Genomic DNA, 23,455 nt, shown 5'->3' with positions numbered 1-23,455 from the left:
GTCGTGTACCCTAATCTCTCGTGGTTCGACGTAGTCTTTCTAGATGGGACGACATTTCGATATTAATTTTTAATCCATTTATGCTTCGGCACCAGCGACGTTACGTTCAACTGACGACTGGGCCGTATCAGTATTTACTCGTAATGACAGTTAAAGATATTTTCATAACAAAAGTAGAACTTGTTAAGAATATAACGAACCCACTTAGGTAGGATGCTCGTAAAAGGGATCAAACGATCATCATACGTGATCATACGAAGAATATTCGGCAATTGGTAATGGAAAGAAGTCAGCTCGCGGATTATTCCGTGCTTGAATGCAAATAGGTCAACATTCGTTGGCAAAAGACTGGCGACCTCGCGTAATGACAGTTTCACTCGCGAGGACGACCGGCGGGATACGATTGTTTCGCGTGTTCCGACGTTTTAACCCCGACAATCGAAGCAGCTTACTGCCTACGTCTGAGCGACACTCACGCTAAACGAGACACGCCTAGGGCGTTAATCATTCCCGGTGTCTTCTTGCAGCCGTGATTACGTGATAATTGTTCGACCTACGCTGTCTCGCGCGGAGAAATCTGCGAATCGGGTGTGCACGATCGGCAAGGAGACTCGGGCGGCGAAGAAAGCGATAGGTAAAAGCGCAGTGGGGTTCGTCAGCGGTGATGCTAGACCGTGGCTGAACGCTGCCCACGGAATTCGTGTTAATCGTATGCCGATCGGTGGACGATGATCGGCGGGGTTGCTGGCGCGCGGCCGCGCGTTACTTGTCGAGTCATCAAACAAAGATGGCCGCCTGGTTCCTGCGGCGCGGAGTGCCATATTTGTAAAACAAAGAGGAGGCTAGGTGTACGGGAACGGGTCGGCGGCCATTTACATAAATATGTGCAGTTTCTGTGGATTCATCTACAGCGAGAGGGTAACGGCGCGATTCCTCCTGGGGATTGCTCCTTCTCCGCGTGATTAACTTGTCACGAAACGTCGTAGTCACGTCTCGAGCTATTTATTAGACGGATAAGGATCGGGCTGCGAACTCGTTCGCGCCCGCGCCGAGACGAATCGTGCGAGCTCTCCTCGAGCTCGACTCGCGACCACGAAGCCGGGGTTCGGGGCTGCGCCGACGCCGACGTTTCCCTGTCTAACCTTTATCCCATAGGCTATTCGATATCCTAAACGGAACCGGCTAGAAAGTCGATTCGTTATCTCCCCGATTGCCTCCACCTCGCATACATTTCCGTAATCATTCTTCTCGCCTTTCCAACGGTCATCGTATCTCTTCCCTCGATTAGCCTAGCAAGATCCTGCCAAGGAAACGAAGTCTTTTAACCCTGGCTCTCGAGGCGTAACCGCGGATGCGGGCTAAATGAAAAATCCCCGTGGAAGGTTGGAGCGGAAAGGAGACGGAGAGAGGAGGAGAAGACACTGCAGGTCGAGACGAGGAAGGAACATCGTTAGCGAGGTTTCGCTCTTGTTCGCGCAGCCGCTGATAAACAGCAACGCCGACGGTGGTGGCTTACCAGAAACGATAATTTAAACGATGACTCTCGGCTTCCTCGCATTCAATTACTAAATAATTGACGGATAGGGTGGAGGAAAGCCGGGGACATGGAGGACAGAAGAGACGAAGAGGGTCGAAAGGGCCCTCGACGAACGCTCCCATGAGCTCTGTCCTTCTCCCGCTCCACGGATTCCCTCTCGTTCTCGGTTCTCGGCCATTTCGCAGTCGAGGTGACGAGCGTGACTTATCTCCTGCAAATTATAATCCAATTTGCGATTATCGTCGTGCCATCGTGGCCGCGCTTGCCTTTGGGCCCCGCTCAAGGACCAGATGGACGCCTCACCTCTGGCTGATTAGTAAGGGATAATTAACCGAGTGGCTGACGCGACTCGCGCACTCAACCACCTTTCGTTTCACCCGCGGTGACACGCATACGATATTCCGTGCCCTAAATCGCTGCCATTCGCGCGTGAATCACGCTTTTCCGCGTTCCAATCGTTTTCCTAGTATTTATCAGCTTACACTCTTCAGGATCACGTTTGACGTTTTAAATATCTCCTTCTCGCAATCGCCACTCTCTAACGTGTCTCTGCTGGTAAGGGAATGCACGGAATTTCTTATTTTCGCGATAAAGCACGACCTGGAATCTCGAATTCGAGATGCAGGAAGGAAGCTCCGTCATGGGACGTGAGCGTAACCAAGGAGCCATTGGCTCTTTTCGCTTCCCTTCGATACCAGCGGACGTTCCAGGATGAACTCGTAGATTCGCATTTCTCGCATACTTCGCGATCCATCTGTCAAATCGCGGGGCGAAAGGGTAGCCTGTTCTTTGCCGCGCTGCGTCCGCACGAAATCGCGGATGACACGCGGCGTCAAAGCGGAAAGCCGCGCGACGTAACTAGCCGGGAACGACAGGTGGCTCTCCGCGGGCATTTCCTGCTTCTCATGCCGCGAAATTGCGAGACGCGTTTCAGCCACGGTGAAATTCGCCGGCCGATCAAACGACCGATCGAAGCGGCAGAAGAAGAGGAAACCGCGAGTCAGCCACGCCGAATCAGCCTATCGGCAGATTCCAGCCGTGCGAGTCGTCGCGACAGATTCCGGGGACTGGCATTTCCCTCGGTGTTTTTGCAAACAATTAGCCGATTCTAGCGTGAGCTCGGGTACGAACGGGGCTTAGAGGCTCGACGTTTAACGAGGCCTCGATAATCCCCGTTACGTCGCCATTTACGCGAACGACTGCACGCCTATTAGAGCTACGGGATCGCGGGAAGAAAGCGCCGTCTCATTCGTTCGAGTCCGAGCTTTACCCTATGGACCAGTCACGAGCAACCTTCCTTCCCCAGTCCGCGAAATGGGAAATTTTTCAATTCCAAATTTCGAATAAAATTTTCGATACTACCAATGTACTACTTCTCGCCTGGCAAAACTCTGGATCTGCTGGGATCCATGAGATATTCGCGTTCGAAGATGTTCCATATCTCAAAGTCTCGGTTCAGTTTGTAGGATATTTGTCCTAAATTTTCTCCTAAAAATTAATATTTTTAGTATAGACGCGATCATTTCTTGAAGTCTATTTCGTTGAAATTTCAGCAGACTATAGAAGTAAGTACTCGTATAATCGAAGGGCCTCGGGTCGCTCATCTCGAGCCAGCCGAGAGGGAGTGGAAGACACCGAAGGACGGTGTGTGACCACCCTAACAGAGGTTTCTCGTGGTCGTTGCGAATTATCCACGGTATCGTTATCGCTCGACCAGCTTTTTACCTCGAGGAACAGGAGACCTGATCCAACGCGTCGTGTCTCGTACTTTATGGTCATCGAGTTTGAAAGGAACTGTTGTAACGCCGCTGCTACCGTCCGATCCGAGGGCCGATAGATCCGATCGCCGTTATCCATTGATCTCGGTTGGTTTTCCTCGTCTACCGACAAGTTCGCGGGATCGACGCGAAACAATGGTGCCCCGTGACCCGTTTCGTTTACGCGAATTCGGAACGAGACAATCGAGGATTCGATTTTAGATAGTAGACGTGGAAGGAAGCGACCGGTGTGGTTGCTCATCCGACGGGGCAAAGTGAATATTTTTTATCGAGCGAACGAGCCCCGAAAACGGGACGGTGGGCCGCTAAAAAGCGCGATGGTTAACAGCAAACGAGCAGAAAGGGCAGCAAACCGCTATTAACGCCAGGCAAGCGGATGGTTCGCGGCTCCTAACAAAAAGGGCCACTTCCGAAGGCTGCAACGTCACATCCGCCATCGAAAATAGCCACGGGCCCCTAATTTACGGAGAAAAGCGAGGTTTTCGACCGAGGAAAAGATTCCACGCCGCGATAAGCTCCTGTTGCTCCGAATACGACGAATGCGTGAACGCTTCGTGACTCGCGTTATATACTTACCCGCTGGTTCTCCTCTAGCCACGCATTCGAGCACACGCCAATGCTTGTGGCACCGGTTCTTAATCGCGCGAACTCGCGGCAACAGTATTCGCGTTTCCTCTCCTTTTTTTCCCACTTTTCCTCCTTTTTCTCCTCTCTTTTCACGGTGCCCGGTAATACGATCGGCCGATCGAAGACTAGCAGCCGAGACAGTGCGGCGTGTAAATCTCCGTTCGCGTTCGACGTCGACTAAAAAGCGCTATTAATCCAGCGGGATCGTTCTAAACCGGTTTTATCGTTTTGTCGAATCGAAATTTCTATACGAGGCATGGCGCTGGCCTGCGAGCCTAGAACCAGACGCCTGGTACCAGACGCCTAGTTAGGAGACGCGGCGATCGGTCGCCGCTGTCGTTGGCCGTCGGAAAAATGGCGGAAGGGTCGCGTCCAGCGGGAGTAAACGGAGAGGAATAAAAAGCAAAGACACGCGAGCCGCGAACAATGGGTTCGCCGAGTAATTTCGTTCTCGCGTTACGCGAAAGACCGAGGCTAATTTCGCGGCGAACGCCGCGAGACGGCCAAGATACCAGCCCGTGGTTCACCTCTGTCAGACTGGCCAGCTGGTTGTTCTAATTACGGCGGAAATGGAAAAGCGACGACGCGGTACGCGCGTATGAACGCGTATCGAGATATTTCGTCGCGGACCGGACTACGGACGGTGGATGGAAAGAATGGTAGGATACGCGAATGTTAGCGGCGATGGTTGCGTAATAATTGCACGATCAAACGAGCGGGCCACGGGCAAACGAGCGCACGAACGCGTGGGTATCGTTTAAAGCACGATTTCCTCCGCTCGCCTCTGTGCACTTCCTGTCTGCGCGGAGCGCGCGCGCACCGTCCAGCACACCGTCCAGCGCTCGGGTCATTTTTCGTGTAACAGCACGGTGTAATTACCGGCGGACAAAGTAGCGATAATTACAGCCGTGTTTTTAGATACGGTAGCCGTTTGCGATCCGCGTTACGGAAGGATTTATGGCGCGGTTGTAAATTAACCGAGTGAAACGCAGAAAGACCTGGTCGCCGTTTCGCGGACAGGTCCGGAAAGCGATTAGACGGAGGGAAGCTTCGGAGGAGCTTCGGAGGAGCGGAAGATGGATCGCTTTATATCGAAATTGAAATGGAAATCGAACGGGAACCTCTGGTGGATCGAGATCGGAGCGGTTCTCGATCGTCGTGGAGGATCACGACGGAGGATCCGTGGGATTAAGCTGAATTCGCGCGAGTGGCTTTCGCTAGCTCCGCTGTCGCGGCGGCGATGGCCAATGCGCGATCGATTCGCGATACGATCGAAAAAACGGGCCACTTTCTACGTAATCGAGAAACCGGTTACCCTGCCGGTACGTTGCAAAGTCTTAAAAAATCAACCTGCCGCATAGGCACACTGCAAACGCGTACAAGAATTCGCGCGATCGAGCAGGATTGATACCGACCTCTTTATCCGTCCAGTTAATCACGAGTTCCAGCGGGAAGGATAGACGATAGGCGTGCGAGGAAACCGGGATTGAGCGAGGAGACTTGGCCAAAATACACTGGAATTTTCTCTGCAGGAAGCATTGCAAAGATTGCGGGATTAATCGCGAACAGATCGACGGAGACGACGGACTAATTGGTATTTACCTCCAAATTTATTGGACCCTTTTGTTCCGCGAGAACAGCCAAGCAGATTAGGATCTGCAAGAAGCTTCTTCGCGACCATCGTCGGCCGTGTGTAACAGGTTGACAGACAAAGGACGCGTGTAATCTACGTGTAATCAAGTGTCCTACTTGGGAAGCAGAGGATCGATGGGGTTGCCAGATAATTTCTCCAAATTTCTCAAAGAGACAGCGCTTATTCCGCGGAACAACCCTCTCCCATAGTCGTTAACCCTCTTCTCTCGGCGGGTCGGACGCGTGACGATGTTTCCTTTGCCAGAAGCACCGATTGTTGGAGTCGGTGCAGCTTGCGAGCCCATGTATGCGTGTACTTGGCGATAAAAATGGCTCCTTAAGGTGCGCGACCTTAATGTTTGCCCGGTGCAGTTCGCAGCCGACGTACATTCGAAACGACGTGGCTGGTGTTAATGACGTCGTATCCGCGTGCAGCGTTGTCAACTGGCAACGAATGTATTAACAAGGGCTTGGTCATTGCGTGAGATACGATTATTGGGAGGCAGTGCGCGAGACATTGCCATTAAGCGTTCGAGTGCCACGCGGAGCGATCGAACCGTGCAGATTTTATGTCACAGAGTGCGATTGCACTGCTGTGTCTGTGACACGCTGTTGATGGTGTACGTTATCATACACACACGTGCGCGAGAGCTGGTGAAACCTTACGGAAGGAGCTGCGTTTCGATTATCAGAGATAGGGTATCGATTAATTGATACCGCCGATTGTTTTTCTACCGTTGCCTGATTGTTAATTATTCGAATTACCGGGAGTGGCCGAAGTTCTTACGAAACGAGCCATATATCTTCCGCTGCAGCGGTGTTTTCTCTGTGCATTAGCTAATAAGCACGATCGCTTTTCAGTTATTATTTAATTATTAATTTGCACGCGCCATAACGACTCTCTCCGTAAGAAGCAACCAGTGTTATTAAAGATCTAAGAGAGCCTCAGGCTGTCTCTAAGTCGCGATTTAATAGAACACTCCTAGCATACGCGCGGTATGTGTATAAAATTCCAGAGTAAGTCGAAGCGAGTATAAATGAGATTATCTCGGATAATCCAACAGCAACGTTCGATTATTCGCGAGACACGCGGATTCCGCGGATTCCAGACTTCCACGAGGTTCGCCGTCTTAAGATTCCTCTACTTCCGTGCGTCTCCCGTTCCACGTTAACAAAATTTGCATGGACCATGGACGGGTATTGCCTTAACTATCGTTGGAAACTGCAGAGGGCGAAGGAGGGAGAGAAACAAAATGGAATCATGACACGAGGGACGAAAAGGGAGTCCGAGGCAGAGGAAGAGAGAGCTATAGGCAATTTATGCGCCCTCCTCCCCCGGTAATCGAGTTTCCCTGGAACGCAAGGTTGACTCCTTTGTGGGGTGCGTAATAAATTCCGCGACGTCTACGCGAATTACGCGGCGCGGGTGTGTCGCGTTTAACGCGTACTTCCAGGTAACGCATCTTGAAAACGGCAAAAACCGGCTTGCTGTACCGTAAAACTACAATTTTGAAGACACAGAGGTGTCAGGTGCCAAACGTGTACAAGATTCGCGATTTTAGACCAGAAGAATGAAAAAGAAAGCTTAACGCTTTCGAAAACGATACGACAAACGCGATAAGAAGAGAGATAATAGGTTATCGGAGATACGAGCCGTGGTGGCGCTAGTGAGTTAAGCGGTACGCGGTCTTAAGACTGCCGGAAGGGTTTACTTAACTTAAAAAGCTCGTCTTTGAATCATTGCAGCTCGTATTTCGCATAGAACTTCGTAAAGAAAACAATATTTTCTATTATATACGAGAAAAGCGATAAGAAGAGAGATAATAGGTTATCGGAGATACGAGCCGTGGTGGCGCTAGTGAGTTAAGCGGTACGCGGTCTTAAGACTGCCGGAAGGGTTTACTTAACTTAAAAAGTTCGTCTTTGAATCATTGCAGCTCGTATTTCGCATAGAACTTTGTAAAGAAAACAATATTTTCTATTATAAACGAGAAAAGCGATAAGAAGAGAAATAATAGGTTATCGGAGATACGCGCCGTGGTGGCGCTAGTGAGTTAAGCGGTACACAGTCTTAGAACTGCCAGAAAAGTTGACTTCACTTAAAAATCTCGTCTTTGAATCATTGCAGCTCGTATTTTGCATAGGACTTTGTAAAGAAAACAATATTTTCTACTATATATCCTATTTAGGGTAGTAGACGCATCCAGATAGCGAACGACATAGGGTGTGCAGTGGCTTTTCGCGACGAGGAGTGTATTCCGGTCCGAGGAAAATCGAGATAGCGAGCTTATTAAATTTGACACTTCAAGAAGCCGGAACATTGAAAAGGGGCCAGGAATATGAAGCGACGCGTGTTGTCCCGCAGTAACGCAGCGGACCAACCGTGGACTACGCGTATCCTGCGCCTCGGGGGAGCAGGGATTCGCTAATTTCACTCAGGACACGCGGCTACGCGGCTCCGTGAAAATACACTGGCGATAAAACGGTCCGTACACCGGCAATTCCCTTGGGAAAAAGAGACTTCAGACGTGGCAGCATTTCGTTCCTTTCGCGTTCGTGAAAACAGAGGGGAAATAAATTTTCGTTGCCGTTTGTGCGTCGAGGAACACGTATCAAGGTATCGTTGGTTGTTACTGTAATTTGTTTATTGGTTACTGGATTACCGAACGTTCGGAGTGTAATTCGCTGAAGCGACGAGAAGAGACCAGTATTGCGCGATGGGAATTTGGAATCGGTTATTCGATTGTCAGATATGGTTAGGTATTATTAGGTATCGTTAACGATGGTTCGCGAAATGTAAAGAAATAGTTGACAATCTAAATTGAGATTGCAAGTTGACAGACGACCTATTGTCCTATTTGAATTTCGGGGACTTTTCGCGCCATATTTCTCGCACAGATTATACCTGCAAGACGAAATCTCGAGGTAATAAACTCGAACGATATTTCCGACTAGTACTCGACGGAGAAACGAAATGGAAAGGATTTTTCGGCCAAGGAGGTAGACTCTGTGCGACGTCTGATTCATCCCGGTCCCATGACCGTCCTCGACTAGGGGAGAAACGGCGCGACGGAACTGGAAGGCCGGCCCGTTCCCGAAGAAGTGTATTCTCGAGATCGGTTAAAATTGGAAAGGTCCTCGCGTGGGGTCAATTCATTGTTGAAGAGGCTATTCTTGACGCGAAATTGCCTGAAATTGGTTTACACGGACACGGCCGGCACGCCAGAAATTGATTCGCACTCACCCCCTCTCCGGGCCACCCTATGGGATACCGAATGCGTTTAATTTTTCTGCTCGGCTACGTTTATTCCCCGTAGACCCCGTAGTCGTTCTATTCCTCGTCATCGAACGGGAGATAAAGCGGAGGAAGGAGAGGGATAAAACGAGGAAGAGATTCACGACGACGATCGACATTGACGAAGGACGTTAATCAAGGAAATTCCTCCGGTGTCTCGAAACGAGCCCACGAAACGAACGTAATTTGGAAATGATAATGACGCGCAAGGTCGGTAATAAATCCAGCGACGCTGTGAAATTTTCACGGGCCTGGTAATTTCCTCGGCGATTCCCCGTCACCCCATTGGCGAGACCGTGGCGAAGAACAGAAGAAGTTCGCTCGAACGGAGCGATTTCGGGGGTGACTCGTCGTAACGTCTTTAATTCAGCAGTCGTCGAAGACGCCTCTGCTTTCGTCTCCGGATCGAGTTATCGTGGGGAATGAGAAAAATTAATAAAATGAATCAACAGTGAACGCCGTGGGGGGCCCGCCCTCCCCTCTCGCTCTCCCGGCCTCTGTCTCTCGTCCACCGGTTCGAGTCTGCAAGGCAGAAATTAGCTAAACGGATTCTTTCTCGACGTGACTCGACTGCCGCTCGCCTACTCGACGCTGTTTAATTCGAAATCGCGTCTAATCACTGCTAAATAATTGCCGTGCGGAATTCCAGCTTCTGCCCGGTCCCCGTAGAACCGCGGTGGGTCAGCTGGTGTGCGCGTACGGTTACATAAATCAATTCTTGATTAACTCGGGCCGCTTGTGCAAAACCGATACCAGCCGCAATCGCACGGTTAAAATTAATATGTTCGCGCCGTTTTCTCGAAAGACTCGCAACGCCGTTCCATTAATATACTCTTCCTCGATCACGAGTGAATAGCCTCAACGATGGAAAGTCGGATCGTCCCGCGCGAAGCTCCGCGTTATTAGCTAGGATAATTAACGTCCCCTCTGCTCCCCTCGGCTCCCCGCCATTTCCCTCCGTTCCTCTCCGCGGCTCTCGCAATCGTTAGCTTCTAACAACCTGGAATTTCGGTCCCGCCGCGTAGATTATAGCGACAATTAGCAGCGAGCTATACCGTGACGAGATTTCTGACGTACCCTCTTCCCCCTTCCCTCCCCCCCGCCCCTCCTTGCCTGAAGACCGTTAGTAAGACCGCCGGTAAGACCGTTGGTGAGACCGCCGCGACGACGATGGCCGACAGCGAAGGGCGCCGAGGGACCGAGAGGACGAGGAGCCTGGCAAGCTTCCATATCGAAGATGGTAGAATTTATAACGAGAATTGCTAGCCGGTCGCGGCAAAAACGTCGGCAAGCGCCTCCGTACGGTTTAATTGCTTAATCAGACGTAGTAAATCTTGCGACACAGGCATTTATGCGCGATACGATACGGTATCCTGCGTCTTTGTCGGTCAAACGAACGATTAGCCCGAGCCACTCGCGTTCGAACGTCTCGCGCGCGTTCCGCGGCGGTCGAAATGAACACGTTCGCTGCAATTGAACGCGACACGCGAATGTCAGCCGCCTTTTGAACAGCTCGCGCGAGCTGGGAATTCGCGTACACACGGCGTGGTATTTAACAAGAAATAATCGGTAATAGCGGCCCGCAAACGCGCTCGATTAGATGTCAAACGATGACACGGTTTGTAATTTGCGCGGTGATCGCGGCTTCCATGGCCGATATTTTAATTATGTAATTGCACGAAACGTTACGTCGCTGTGATATCCCGCGTACTCGCGGACTGCGTACATCGCCGCGTGTATAACACCGTGGACATCGCGATACGAGGCTTCAATTTGAATATTTCTTCCACTGCCGTGCGCATAAGCCCTTCCCTTTCGCCTTATTTCCTTCCGCCGAGTCGTTAACGACCGATCCCGACGTAACACGACTCTCGTTTACGGGCTCGTTAAGAGAACACCCGGTATATTAAGGGATAACCGTGGCCGGTGATGTAACGCAACACTGTAGTCCTGATCCTGATCCTTAAATGAGATGGTATCTCCGGCGTCCTGGACGTACGTTTAACGCGTACGTACCTGGCCGCGACGCGTTGCACGCACGTATGGTGTGCGTATTATGCTACGGGATGGTATCGAGTAACCCATGGTATAAATTCTTTGTCGCTCGAACGAGCCACGAAGAGTTATTTCCTATCCGCGCTGGCATCGGGCCCCATGATCCTTCCGAGACGCTTTCCACGACGTACCGCCACCTTGTACCCCTCATTTTTTACGTGTTTTTGCTCAATTACCTAGTACTTGTTTTCACACGAAAATTACCACGCGGTAGGGGATATCGATTTTCACCGTTCGAGGAGAGATGACAGGCCATCCACTGCCGCTTTGTCTATATTCGACGATGAAACGGAATGGAAGGCTCGACGTTTCAGGGACTCTAGAGCTAGGCACTAAATATTTGATGGATCGGCCATCGTTAGATACCGGTGTCGGCGATCCCAGCGATAAAAGAATTACACGTCAGAGGGCGGTGTTAGAGTCGAACGACGGGCTGCCAAATATGCGCGAAAGAAAATACAGGAATTACAGGAAACTGTGGCATCGGACCGATAAGGGTTAACCGTCCGTCACGCGATTCGTGAATTATTTTCGGCTCTAATGGGGACAAATGATACGACCAAAAAGCCGTTTCAACGTTGTAATCTTTCCGGTGATGGAGTTACGCGACGCACAGCCCGCCACGATTTTTACATTTGAATCTTGACAATGACAAGCCGCCCCCGGGCTATGAAAACGTTACCCCTATCGCGCGCAATGATATCCCCCTAGTCGGTCACTGGTGCATGAAACAGTTAAGCATCGACAATGTAAGCCAATCAAGGGGTGGATACATAAGGGGTGTATCACAGGGCCGCGGTAATCACTTGGAATTGCGTTAAATTTTTACTCCCGCGCCCCCAGGGCCTCGCGTCTTCGTCTTTTGATGCTGCCACCAGTACCGGCTAAAGAAGATGGCTTCGCCTGCCACGATACGGCATTCCATTAACCTCTGCAAACGTCGCACATCTCGATATCGAAATTTTTTAACTATTAACCCCTTGTAAATTTAGGAGGTATTTAATTTTAGCTAATCAACGCACGTTTATCCTGTCCGCGGTAAAATCAAAATGTATTAAATATAATTGTCACTGCAAAAGTATTTTATTTCCATGTCTTTAATTTAATTTGACCACTCGCACTGCGATTTAATAGTAAAATTGTACGCATTGGGGAAGAATTTAATAATTCGCAGTGCATTTACTTCGATTCCGATAAAATCGTGCAAGTTCCTAGAATTTGGTGGATTTTTACTAGCGCGTTAGGTAGCTTTCTCTGTGCCCTGTGACTCTAGAATTTTTCACCCCGACATTTCGCTATGTCTGCACACGGGAAATTCCAACTGGCAATTTCCCAACTGAAATTCCCGACTGAATCACTCGGACACGATAATGTCGCATGTAGATACGATATTATAAATCGTTTAACTAATGCGATCGGAAGTACAGACAGCCTTGAATCCTAACTAAGCATAATTAAACGCGGATTTCTATTACTCCCGGTTTCGTATCGCCCTGGTAAACGAGTTTCAAACGCAAGGTCGCGGATACTACGTACGTACGTTAATCTTGGTAACTACTGCGATACACTCGAAGCGATGGTAACATCGGTAACATGGTCAGAGCCATCGGGAACAGAGCCAGAGCCGAAAGGAGGCCCGGTTCCTCGAACGATTAAACGCGAAACGTTGGTATCCAATTTAAAGTTGCGGAATTGCGTGGATAAAAGGCCATGCCCGTGGCCGATTGATAATTCGCCGAGTTTAGAACTATTTCTGTAACGTGCACCCCCTAGACCGCGAGCTCCGGTTAGATTCCCTTTAGAGTGGCCTGGCAAAGCCCCACGGGGGTTTCGGGGATATTACCGGGCAACAAAATAATAACGCGAGAGCGAAGGGCTGCCGGAGAGTAAGATAGGAAAGGTGGTGGACGGGGGAGGTTTAGGGTGCAGCCAGCAAAACACACACGGCGACTAAAAGGCTTACGGGGTAATTTGCGACGGCTTAAGGCCAGGCCAATCTGATCCATCCCGCGCGTACACGTGAAATCTTACACCCAACGGCGCGGTACGATCTTCGTGTATGCCTGGGAGAGAGGAGAGGAGAGAACGGGGAGAGGAAGACGGAGACAGAGGGAAGAAAAGTCGAGGACGAGGTCGACGACGAAGAGAGACAAACGGGGTGGGGGTACCTGTTTGAAAAACGATACAGGGTTACCTCGATGGTCCTCTCCCTTATACTTTCGCTTCCTCCTCCGCCTTTTTCTCTCCTCTCTTCTCTCCCACGTACGTACACGCCAGCCGTGCTCCCTTTCGTTCCGGCTTCTCCCGGCTCCGCTCGGTTCGGCCAGAGAGAGCTCGGTTGCCTCGCGGTGAACACGAGCCGCGGACTTCACGGGCTGTCGCGCAGAATTTGGCCGGCGAATTTTTTCCCTGGAAATGGTTAATTGAGCGTGCGCCGGTGCAAACGAGAGGTTACCGGGGGCTATTTCCTCTTTTTGCTGCCAAAAAGGTCCACCGGCTCGCCTGCTCTCCCGCTTCCTTCTCGCTTCGCTAACGCTCCGCCGGACCTCCTTAGGTTACGTTCGGTTCCTCGTCCGCGGTGTAATAGGAATTAAAGCCACCCACTCTCGCTTCATTCATCGCGCCGGGCCGATTTTTTCTGCAATTCGATACACTCTCCGTTTCGTCCGCACTCTCTTCGCTCCGCTCCTCTCCGCTCCACGCCGCTCCTCGCCGCTCCTCGCCGCTCCGGCCGATACGCGTCACCGCGGCGCAGAAACGAAGGAACGCGCGTCTCCGTGTCGCGATCAGCGCTCGTGGTGGCCCTTTTGCTGGCAAAACAATCGGTCTCGATGCGATTCGCAACGGCACCGGACACGATTCGCCGAAGCCGATCCCGCCAGATAAGGGCGGGTACGGATGAATGGCGAAGGGAGGACGAAAGAAAGACGAAAGAAAGGCGAAAGGAAGACGAAAGAAGCGGGTTCGATGGCGGTGGTCGAAAGAAAGGGAACGAGGGAGAGCATATTTCAGAAGCGAAACTTAATTTGCCCCGAAGTGTGCCACGGGACTCGAATCGATTCGAGGGCTCTCGAACCTCGGAGAGCCTCTAAGCGACGGCGCGTGCCTCAATCGGATGCCATTCAAGTTCCTCTCTTTCTCGACGTCGCGCGATAATCGAGAGACGTCGATTGCGTCGCACTCGATTTCGCAGTCGACGAACCATCCACCTGTCCTCCTCGTCGAGACCGGAATCGCGAATTCGGAATCGCGCGGAGGACATTCGCGGCGAGTAACTGGAGCCCGGCAACTCGCGGAGCAAATATCGGCCGTCGGATTGCTCGAGGACGCGGAACAGAAGTTAAAAGACGGGCACGGGCTGGTTCCTTGCCCGATACCGTCTTGCACGTCACTTTGCCCGACGAAAAGAGCCCCACGCATAGGTTTAGAATGCGTTAAGAGGTCCTCGACGGTGTTTGCTGGCAAACACCCTTCGTTCTCGCGTTGCCTCGATGGCGCCCTTGCTACTGCCTGCCTACAGTCGATGGCATTCGTCGTCGACCCTTTCACTCGCGCACACAAACGGAGTCTGATTACACATTAATTATTTACCGAGTGATTTCTTATGTATGCGCCGACCAGCTTCTCGAAAACGGGTCATTAAATTAAATGAGACGCCGGATTCTCATCGAGAGCGTGCCCCTGAGCGCGCGCGTCTGCCAATGCCCGATGAGGAAAAGGGAGAAGAAAAATCGCGGGGAAAAATAGCGTTTTACGAGTGCCGGGCGACTAATATCGCGGCGATTAGCTGCAAATAGGCTTTCTTGCGTGCCGCTTGACCGTTTCGTCTGACAGAAAATAACCCGGTGGGTACACGGAAAGAGGCAACTGCCTGGACACGATGCAAAGGCGACGAGGGAAAAATTCGATAACGATCTATAGCATGCTCGAAGGATGATCGAGACCGGTTAATTAGCCTCTCGGATCATTAGGCTGATCGGTAATTGTCTTACAACCTGCACTACCACCGTTCCAAAGCCGGGGTAACAAGAGACGCCGCGTTTCCGGAAGAGAAATTATCCAGCTTCTCATTTATCTCGGTCGAGTGCAAATATTTTTCCTACGACCAGTCGGACGGACGGAATTCTCGCGATGACTGACCAACCGGGAGTAATTTTTCCCCGGGAGCAGCCAGGGAAAGCCTAAAACAACGGGATTAGTCTCTGACGGAGCGTCCTCGTTCGGAGGAGGCCGGGGCAAGGATTTAATTTCCGAGGATTTTCCCACGGCGCGGTCAGGTTGGTCGATGGCTCGCTCGAGGACCTCGGCAAACACTCGAAACGTCTATGCCTCTGTAGGAAATTATTTGTCGTTCTTGGTGGATCACCGGGATCCTCCAAGGCGGAAAACAGTGTCGCTTCGAGAACCTCCAGGAATCTCTCTGGATACCCGTCTCGCTTTTCACCATTTTCTAACGCGATCAGGCCTCCTATGCCACGGTTAATTCGTTCCGTGTCGAGAAGAACCTTAAACCAGATATCCCGAGCCTTTTTCCTCCGCTATGCACATATGCTTCCAAAATTACCTGGACCCCTCTATCCGCACGAAACAAACTTTCCAGTGAAACTTGCTAGTAAAATCGGTACGAAATGAACTTCGAACTAACCTATACGCGTAAGCACAGAGTCACTACCTTGCTACCTTGAACTTAACTCACAGAATGCAGAGGAATCCTTTCGTGTCGAGCAAATTTGCACGAATGCAACTCGGGTCTGTTCAATGTTACATCGATTATAGGGAAAACACGAGTGTCCATTGTTTCACGCGACTACGATTCGTATCGCGTCTCACCCTGACGAAAAATACGTCGAAATCCTTCCTCCTGTCACGTTTCTTTCCCACGACAACGACAATGACAATGACAGCGACTAGGTTGGAAGAAACAGAGATGATTCTTCCTCGCGTCCAAAGTCTCCATTAACCGGATCGCGATTTCGGAGCCAGAACGGAGCACACGAAAGACACTGGCGTCAGTGGATACTCTCTTTGTTCGCGGGCAAACATTTACCCGGTTTCTCGGGAGTCGTGGAGGGTGGACGACAGGAAGACGGGAACGACGGTCGGGCCGCAAACCAGGCCACTCTAAACTCGGCCGTGTTCGCTTTTAGACGCCATGTTGCGGCGAGCGACGCTTGGCCCGATCTCAGCCCGGATTAAAATACTGCAAATCATGGGCTACCTGTGAACGAGCCTCCACGCTCGTTGCATCGTCCCGTTGCCTCGTTTCGAGCCACCGGATATATCCCGGCTGGTTCGGAGAACCACCGCGATGGAAGAACGGGGTTCTTTCGACGAAATTTTCGCGAAAGCGCGGATGCCACGATTCGTCTCGCCGCTTCTTTCCTCTTGCTCTTCCCTCTCTCTCTCTCTCTCTCTCTCTCTCTCGCGCGAGATATTAACGCGGCGGACGAGTCGATTCACCGATCTTTTCTCGAATTTTCTTCTGACTTTTCCTTTGAATTTTCTCCCGAATTTTCCCCCGAATTCCGATCGTTTGCTCGAACTCGAAGCTTACGAAGTACGAAGATACGTGTACATACGCGCGCGATGGAGGGTGGTACACGGCGTTTCGTCGGACGAGGGGTTGTATAAGGAAGAGTGGCTGCGAGCTGAAGAAAGAACTGAGCATCGGGACCGAGTCGACCAAGAGGGCCCGTATCGTTTTAACGTCTCTATTAGCGGCTATTAAAAATGAGCTAGAGAGGAAAAAAAGCGGTGAAACGAGGGTAAGGGCAACGGCGGCGAGGGGGTGGGACGTGGACGGGGGGGGTCCAGGTTGCTCGAAATCGCGGGCCCTCTGTTCACATGCCGTCTCCTCCTCGTACCGGTATCCAGTTACCTTTTGTGGAGGCCCTCGTATAGCTCAGATTTTCGAATGATATGTTCTCCATTGTACGCACCGAGTATTTAGCGTGGCACGGGGTTCGTCTAAATCGGGGCTCCCTTGGGGGGAGGAGGGGCGGAGGGGCGGGGAGGAGATGGGCTGGTACGGCACGAAAATGTACGCCGTGTTCGACACGGGGGTAGATTCTGTTAAAATGATATCCCCCGTCACTCTAGTAGAGTCGAGGATAGATCCGATTCTGATATCAGGTTGAAATTGATCGTTCTCCGTGTTCCTTTTTTTTTCTCTCCCTCTCTCGCTTTCTCTTTCTGCTGTACCTGGGAGAATAGTAGAAACTTGTTTCGAGAACAGCGCACGACCAGTTTAGACGCTTTGCCACGGTCGTTTCGAAAAATATAATTTTTCGTAGGAAATGGTAGAAAATAACACCGGGAACCCCACGTACACCGTGATTTAATTACTACCTACGACATACTTATCTCTTCGAGAATAAAATTATCCATGTATTCCTATCGGAACGTGTCAACTGTGATCTTTCTTCGTACGATTTGGCGTGGAAAGCTCAAGACGCGTTATATAATACGAGCCATATGGTCGGATACGAGATATGGCGGTCACGGATAAAGAAATTTTTCTGCGACTCGATAACGAAACGATGGAAACGATACGATTTATCATGGAGGAATCTATGAAAAGCCACGAAGCGACGATCATCGCGTTAACCATCATCGACGCGCGTATGCATACACGCATACTTGCTCGTACGGTATCGGTGTTGGCCGCGTTTCAACTGGCCCAAACGATCGAATCACTCTTTAAAGAGGCTGTCAGTAGCGGCACCAGAAAACCGGGATCCTTTCACCGGCCGTAGTTTCTCGATCGGAGATCAATCGGGGGCTTCCACAGGCACCGCAAGGACGACCATCTTGCGCGTAATTACAGTAGCTTCCGTCACGGTTTGAGCCCCCGTCGCCGTCCGCGTGCATAATACTTTACAACATACACCGGGGGATTACAAAAGTGACTCGTCATGCGGCGTAAATACTTAACGGCGGGGCGCATCCTCATCGCGCGGCGTTCCTTGCGCTGCACCTGATACTTTCCCCCGCCGTGGCCCCCTCTTGATGAATTTCTTTTTTAATCATGCCCATCGGCACCGCCGAAACTTACCGCGTCACCTGTGATAGCCCGTCGGCGCTGTTCGCCGCTGTTCGACGCGGTCCTCGATTCGCCACGCGAATACGCCCCGAACCTGCGAGCGCGTGCGCGCGCGCGGGCACATGCCGCGAATATATTAAGCGCGCGGCCCCGGGCTGAGACAGAGAGAAACAGGGAAACAAAGACGGGCAAAGAGAGAAGAGAGGAGAAAAAGGAAGAGAGAGAAGCTCGTTGCAAAATTCGTCGGACCGTGGCCCTTTTTCGTAGCGAGCTCGTTGAGTTTTAACGAGCGGCCGAACCGTGAACGCCGATATCCCTCGTTACCCGCGGAAACAGCGTAGAAGCAACACGTTTCGATGGCATAACACGAACTGCCGCTGTTTAATCGTTCCGCTGTTATTCGTACGCGTGGACGCGAATAAAATTCGTGTTTTCAGATGTAACAACCTCGCCGTTACCAGCGGTAGCCGGGTATCCTCGCGCGGTTGCGTCACGAGTCCTGGTGAAAACGCGATATTTCACGGAAGGGGGTAGGAGGAATGGGAGAAATTAACGGGGGCCCGGTGGTGGCCGCTCGCCGGCGAAAAATTGACACCGAAAGCTCGAGCCTCCGCACTTCAGTGCTACCACGTTAAGACGCGTTGAATAGGGACGTAGATCGGTGGACGAGCACTAAGTGGAACAAAACGGGAGAGGCTGGCACATAATAAGTCGCGGCCGCTCGTGCGGGTGTCTCGTGAAAGGGCCAAGACAAAGCAGAGCGGTCTTGGGGCATAATTAAAACGCGTCGAGTGTCCCGTTGATGCGAGACGCGTTGAAAGAAAAAGGAAGAGAAGGAGAGGAGGGAGAGGGAAGGTACGGGTTCGATTACCGTGTCCAACGCGTTTCAAACAGGTCCACGTGAGAGTGGCCTCCGCTCGAATCGCGTCTCGCTACCGCCCTTTGCCTTCTACTGTGCCCTCGGAATCGAATAAATCGCTCTCGTACCTTCGTCAGGGAAATTGACGTCTCGTTATATATTTCTATATATAGAGAGCGCGAAGGGAACGCCGGGTTCACAGGGGATGCATAAAGAACCGGAGAGGCGCGTGATTTAACCCCTTCGAGATGGACACTGCGAGACAGGAAGTTCGCGCACGTCCGAACCTCAATTGTAGCTATGGCGGACCGATGACAGGCTGTTTCTCCGTTGGTGCGAATGAAATTAACCCCGACACGTCTTGCCTCTCGATTTTCAGACCGATCTTCGTATACGAACGAAAGGGACCGATCGGAGGAGATGGAAAATTTATTTATTATTTCTTTGCAACGATAATTTTAAGATTCGCCGATTTTTATACGTAAATCGGAGGATTCGTAAATCGAGAAAGCCCGCCGTTTAAAGTTGAAGAAGAAGACGTCTGGGTGGAGAATTATTTAAAACGAAGACCGATTAAGACGGATCGATTTTCGCAGACGAAGAGGAGTCGGAGAGGCAGCGAAACCGCGAAGAATTATTTAGAATGGAATTATAAAGGGGCGAAGAAGATCGGTAGCTGCCGGGACAGACGTCTAAACTTAAAAGGGTGAATCAGCTCGAGAGTTGCCGCGGCTCCTAGCGAGCGTGCTCTTTTTGGAGCGTGAGGAAGCATCGGGCGATCCGACGATTCTCGTTCGAGCAGCGAACCTGTTCGAAATCACTCGAGGTGTTACCGTGGTAACAGTGCGGGCTCGAAACTCGATTAGCAAAGAAAATACGGGAGTATCTCAGGAGCCCGGCGTTGAATCGATCTGGAGCGAAGAGGCTTTTAAGGCGACCACAACATCTCATTGTCTCTGGCAGACTAGCGAATGATTCTCCTTTCTCTTAATACCGGGATCCGGAGGAAACGTTTCCAGCCTGAAAGTGGATTCTTCCACGTTGTTTTCCTTTTCCTCGTTACGCGATTACGCGGCAGGAAGCGAGAGGAAAAAATTATCTCCGCCCAAGTTCAAGGTGTTTGCAGTTCCCATCTTCGTCCCCGGCAATTCCACCGCAATTCCTCGCAGGCTTCTCTCGCGAGACGAGAGCCGGCCATGGGAATTATAATAACGGATTTTCCCGATACCGCGCGTCCTCGCTTTCAAAACTCGCTCGTGGGTGGCGCGATGAATAATACTTTCCCGTCGACAAGTCGGGACATCCGTTCCGATCGCGCCACGACCGTTCGTCATTTATCTCTGACCGCGAAGGATGAGTCGCGTGAGAAGCTCGCGAAGCGTTTCTGTATCTATCCGTAATCTCTCGAGTAATGAGGTGGATCCTCCTTTTGTACGAACCCGTCGCCGGGAATCGTCGTTACTCTCCCGTGAATCCTCGCGCTCACCTGGGAAGGATGAGCCCGCTCATTAATTATAGCCGCTGCGCGGCGATGACTGGAAACAAAGTGTTTTCAGTGTCGGGTACATCCACCTAGCCTAGTCCTAGGACGGGAACGAATTGAAATTCTCAGCGCGATCAACGCGCCTACGCGCCGCCTCGCTCCGAGAATCCAGCTGACCGACTTGCTACCAATAATCGGCGACCTCGCTCGTTAACCCTTCGACGGGAGATGCATGCTCGAGTAAGCGATCCTCGAAGGAACAAAGACGGCTCGTGTCGTTGAAAACGTTACGCAAAACCGACTCGGGAATCCGAATTTCCTCCAACCTATCGAAATTCCGAAGAATTTTCCATTCCTTCGATAAGCAGATGAAGACAGCTGCTGCAGGACCGAGTCTTATCGCGTATAAAATATTCAGAAAATGTTCGAAAAGTATTCAACACGTCCTTGGGGACTGAGAGTAGATTTTTCGTTTGGACAGCGTGGATTCTAGGGACTGACAGCGAACTCGTTTGGTCGACATCGTTGCGTGGGACCAGCATTGTCAAGGGTTAAATTATTAACCATTTCAGTCCCAAGCAGCGCGATCACGCTCTTCAGATTTCGTGTCGAAAAATCCCAGTGCATTTCGTGCGCTATGGGCAACTGACGGTGCTATCGTTGACTGTCGAAGTGGCAAAAGAAAAGCACAATCACGTTACCTAGCACACATTATATTATATATGAGAAACGTAAATTATAACAAACGCTATCACGGTGATTGGGATTTTTCGACATAAAATTAAACAAGCGTTTCAACCGTGTTCTTTTAGAAGCCTCTGGGACTGAAACGGTTAACAACTTGCGCTGGCAAGAAATTTACAGACGCGTGTGTCAGAACGGTCCAGTGTTTCTGTGACGAAATCATTACGACGTGCGTGGCACGTCTTTCCAGCGTAAGTAGTTAATGACAGTTAACATATTTTCAAAACTAAATTCCCTCTATTGAAGTAAATCTTTACACTTCCATAGCTTTCACCGACTGACCGTCTTTTGGTGATAGCCATTTTACCTTTCTGGCAATGCCCACCCCATTGTCTTCTCTTTATAATTTGCATATTTGTGCATTGACTATACCATTCTCACGATGCAAACGACAAAGTGAAACAAAGTAATCTTTTGTTCATACTCTTCAGCATACTTGAGCGCTAGGGATTTAGTGTTCACTCGCTGCCACCTGAGTGGAAAGTATAATAAAATCGGCGCCGCATATATGCGTTCGACGAAAACAACTGATAGGACCAAGGGACTCGCAAATATGCCCCACGTAAACGCGTTGCTATGGTCGAGAAATATATATATATACGGCTGCTCTTGGAGCCCTAGGACCGCATGTTCCAAGCCAAATGGTAGACTGTTTCATGTCCTTATTGCCAGTGTCGCTATGAACGAAAATGGCAATTAAGTAGGAACGAGTATTGATAGCTTTGAATAACTATCGCGGCTAGGTCCCACAGTACACCAGTAAGGGTTAGAGTGATTCCTTGCGATTGTTCGATGCAAAATTATGGAGCTGTAAATAATAACTGTTTATGAGAATTTCGAACGCGAATTGGAAAGGTAATGGTAGAACTAATGTTCTTCGACGGCGTTATGTTTCAGAATGCAACAGCAATCTGGCACAGGAAACGGGAATACGCGACGCACCCTGAGTCCCGGGCCAGGAGGCAGCGATTCAGAGGACTCCGATATCTCGCTCGGTGGAACGTCTCCACCGTCACCGAGTTCTTCACCTCCGCCAACTCATCAACCATCTCCTGTTCCTCTCGGGCCTCTTGGTCCTCTGCCTCCTCCATCCTTAAATTTCCGCTTCGATCCTTCGCAATCGCAGTTTCGATTCAACCACGCGACGGCCTTCAAATTCCCGCCGACGGGCTTCCGGTTTGGACCGCACAGCCCGCAACACAATCATCCGAACATCTCGGGCGGTGGAATCTTCAGGCTGACGGAAACGAGCCCGTTCCAGGCCGTGGGGCCCAGGGGTGATCTCGGATCGAGGTGAGTAGCTTTTAAAAACCTTAATCGAGTACTCTGCGAGTTGGTTAATCGGGCTTTACTGCATCTCCAAAGAAATGGTCGGGATCTACTTATCGGAATCGTTTCGTCTAATGATCTTCTTACTTTCATATTTGAACGATCGATATTCGATACGTTCGCTATCGATTTATAAATTCGCAAGATGAATCGCGAATCCTTCTCTAGAATTTCTTCCTGAATAAGGAATACCGATCTCGAACTGCGTTTTCCCCGGTTACAGATTGCCGGATCCCCTAGGACTGCCACCGCCAAGGCTGCACCCACACGAGGGGTTGCTCCACCACCCGCACGTGCAGCATCAGCTACCGGAAGGAATGTCGAGGATATCGGAAGGCTCGCGGCTCTCCGACGGTGGAATCTCGCGCCTGTCAGACAGCCTATCGGAAGCACACAGCCCGCCATTAATGGCGACGAACCTGTCAGTGACGGGTCCGCTAAGGGTTGCAGTTCCGAGTCCACACACGCCTTCGTCGCGAGGCAGTCCGCCGGCCAGTCAGCAGACTCCTCAGAGCCAGTCGCAAGGCCAGGGGTTGATAAGGGTCGCGACACCTCCTCCGCCGAATCCGAAACCGCCGCAGATCCACAGACCTTTCTCGCCGGCGTGATACGACAAGGGCGACGACACGGAACGCGTGGTTCCGAGGGAAACGGAGAGCGATCGGTCCGCGCTGTCAGGCAAGATCGTGGCCAGCGACGAGCATCAGTTTTTCGAGAAACGCTTCGAGGTTTTGTGAGAGGCTGCGCGAAGGCTCCGGAGAGGTGTTCCGAGGAGATTCGAGGGACAGATCACCATCGATGGAGAGTCTGAGAAGGGGGCGAGAGATCGGGGAGCTTCGAGATCGTGCAACTAGTTCGCTGCCAGGTGATTGGACGAAAACGGGACGTCGTTCCGGGATCGTCGACGGGATAGAATTCGCGGATGTACGCTTGGCGACGGGGACCGAATTTTCTGGTTCACGGTGCATCGTTAGATAGATCGCAGAGCGGACGTGTGCAATTATCCGAAGATCGAGAGATGCGAGTGATCGTCGAGTGTAAATAGCCGCAATATGGAGGAACGAAGACCGCACG

General features: G+C 51.1%; 1 protein-coding gene across 1 annotated transcript in view; it reads left to right on the top strand.

Moving 5' to 3' along the window:
* The window catches only part of Optix (optix), a 43,799-nt gene extending 20,810 nt beyond the window's left edge, over positions 1-22,989 (top strand). The window contains exons 2-3 of the mRNA XM_017903184.1: positions 21,950-22,345; positions 22,605-22,989. Coding sequence (XP_017758673.1) covers positions 21,950-22,345; positions 22,605-22,989 — 781 coding nt within the window. The remainder of the gene's footprint in view (positions 1-21,949; positions 22,346-22,604) is intronic.
* The last annotated feature ends 466 nt before the right edge of the window (positions 22,990-23,455 follow it).

The sequence above is a fragment of the Eufriesea mexicana genome, unplaced genomic scaffold, assembly GCF_001483705.2.
Source record: "Eufriesea mexicana isolate 0111107269 unplaced genomic scaffold, ASM148370v2 scaffold2207, whole genome shotgun sequence".
Classification (NCBI taxonomy): Eukaryota; Metazoa; Arthropoda; class Insecta; order Hymenoptera; family Apidae; genus Eufriesea; species Eufriesea mexicana.
The sequence above is the reverse complement of the archived record's forward strand: the minus strand, read 5'-3'. Positions and strand labels throughout refer to the sequence as shown.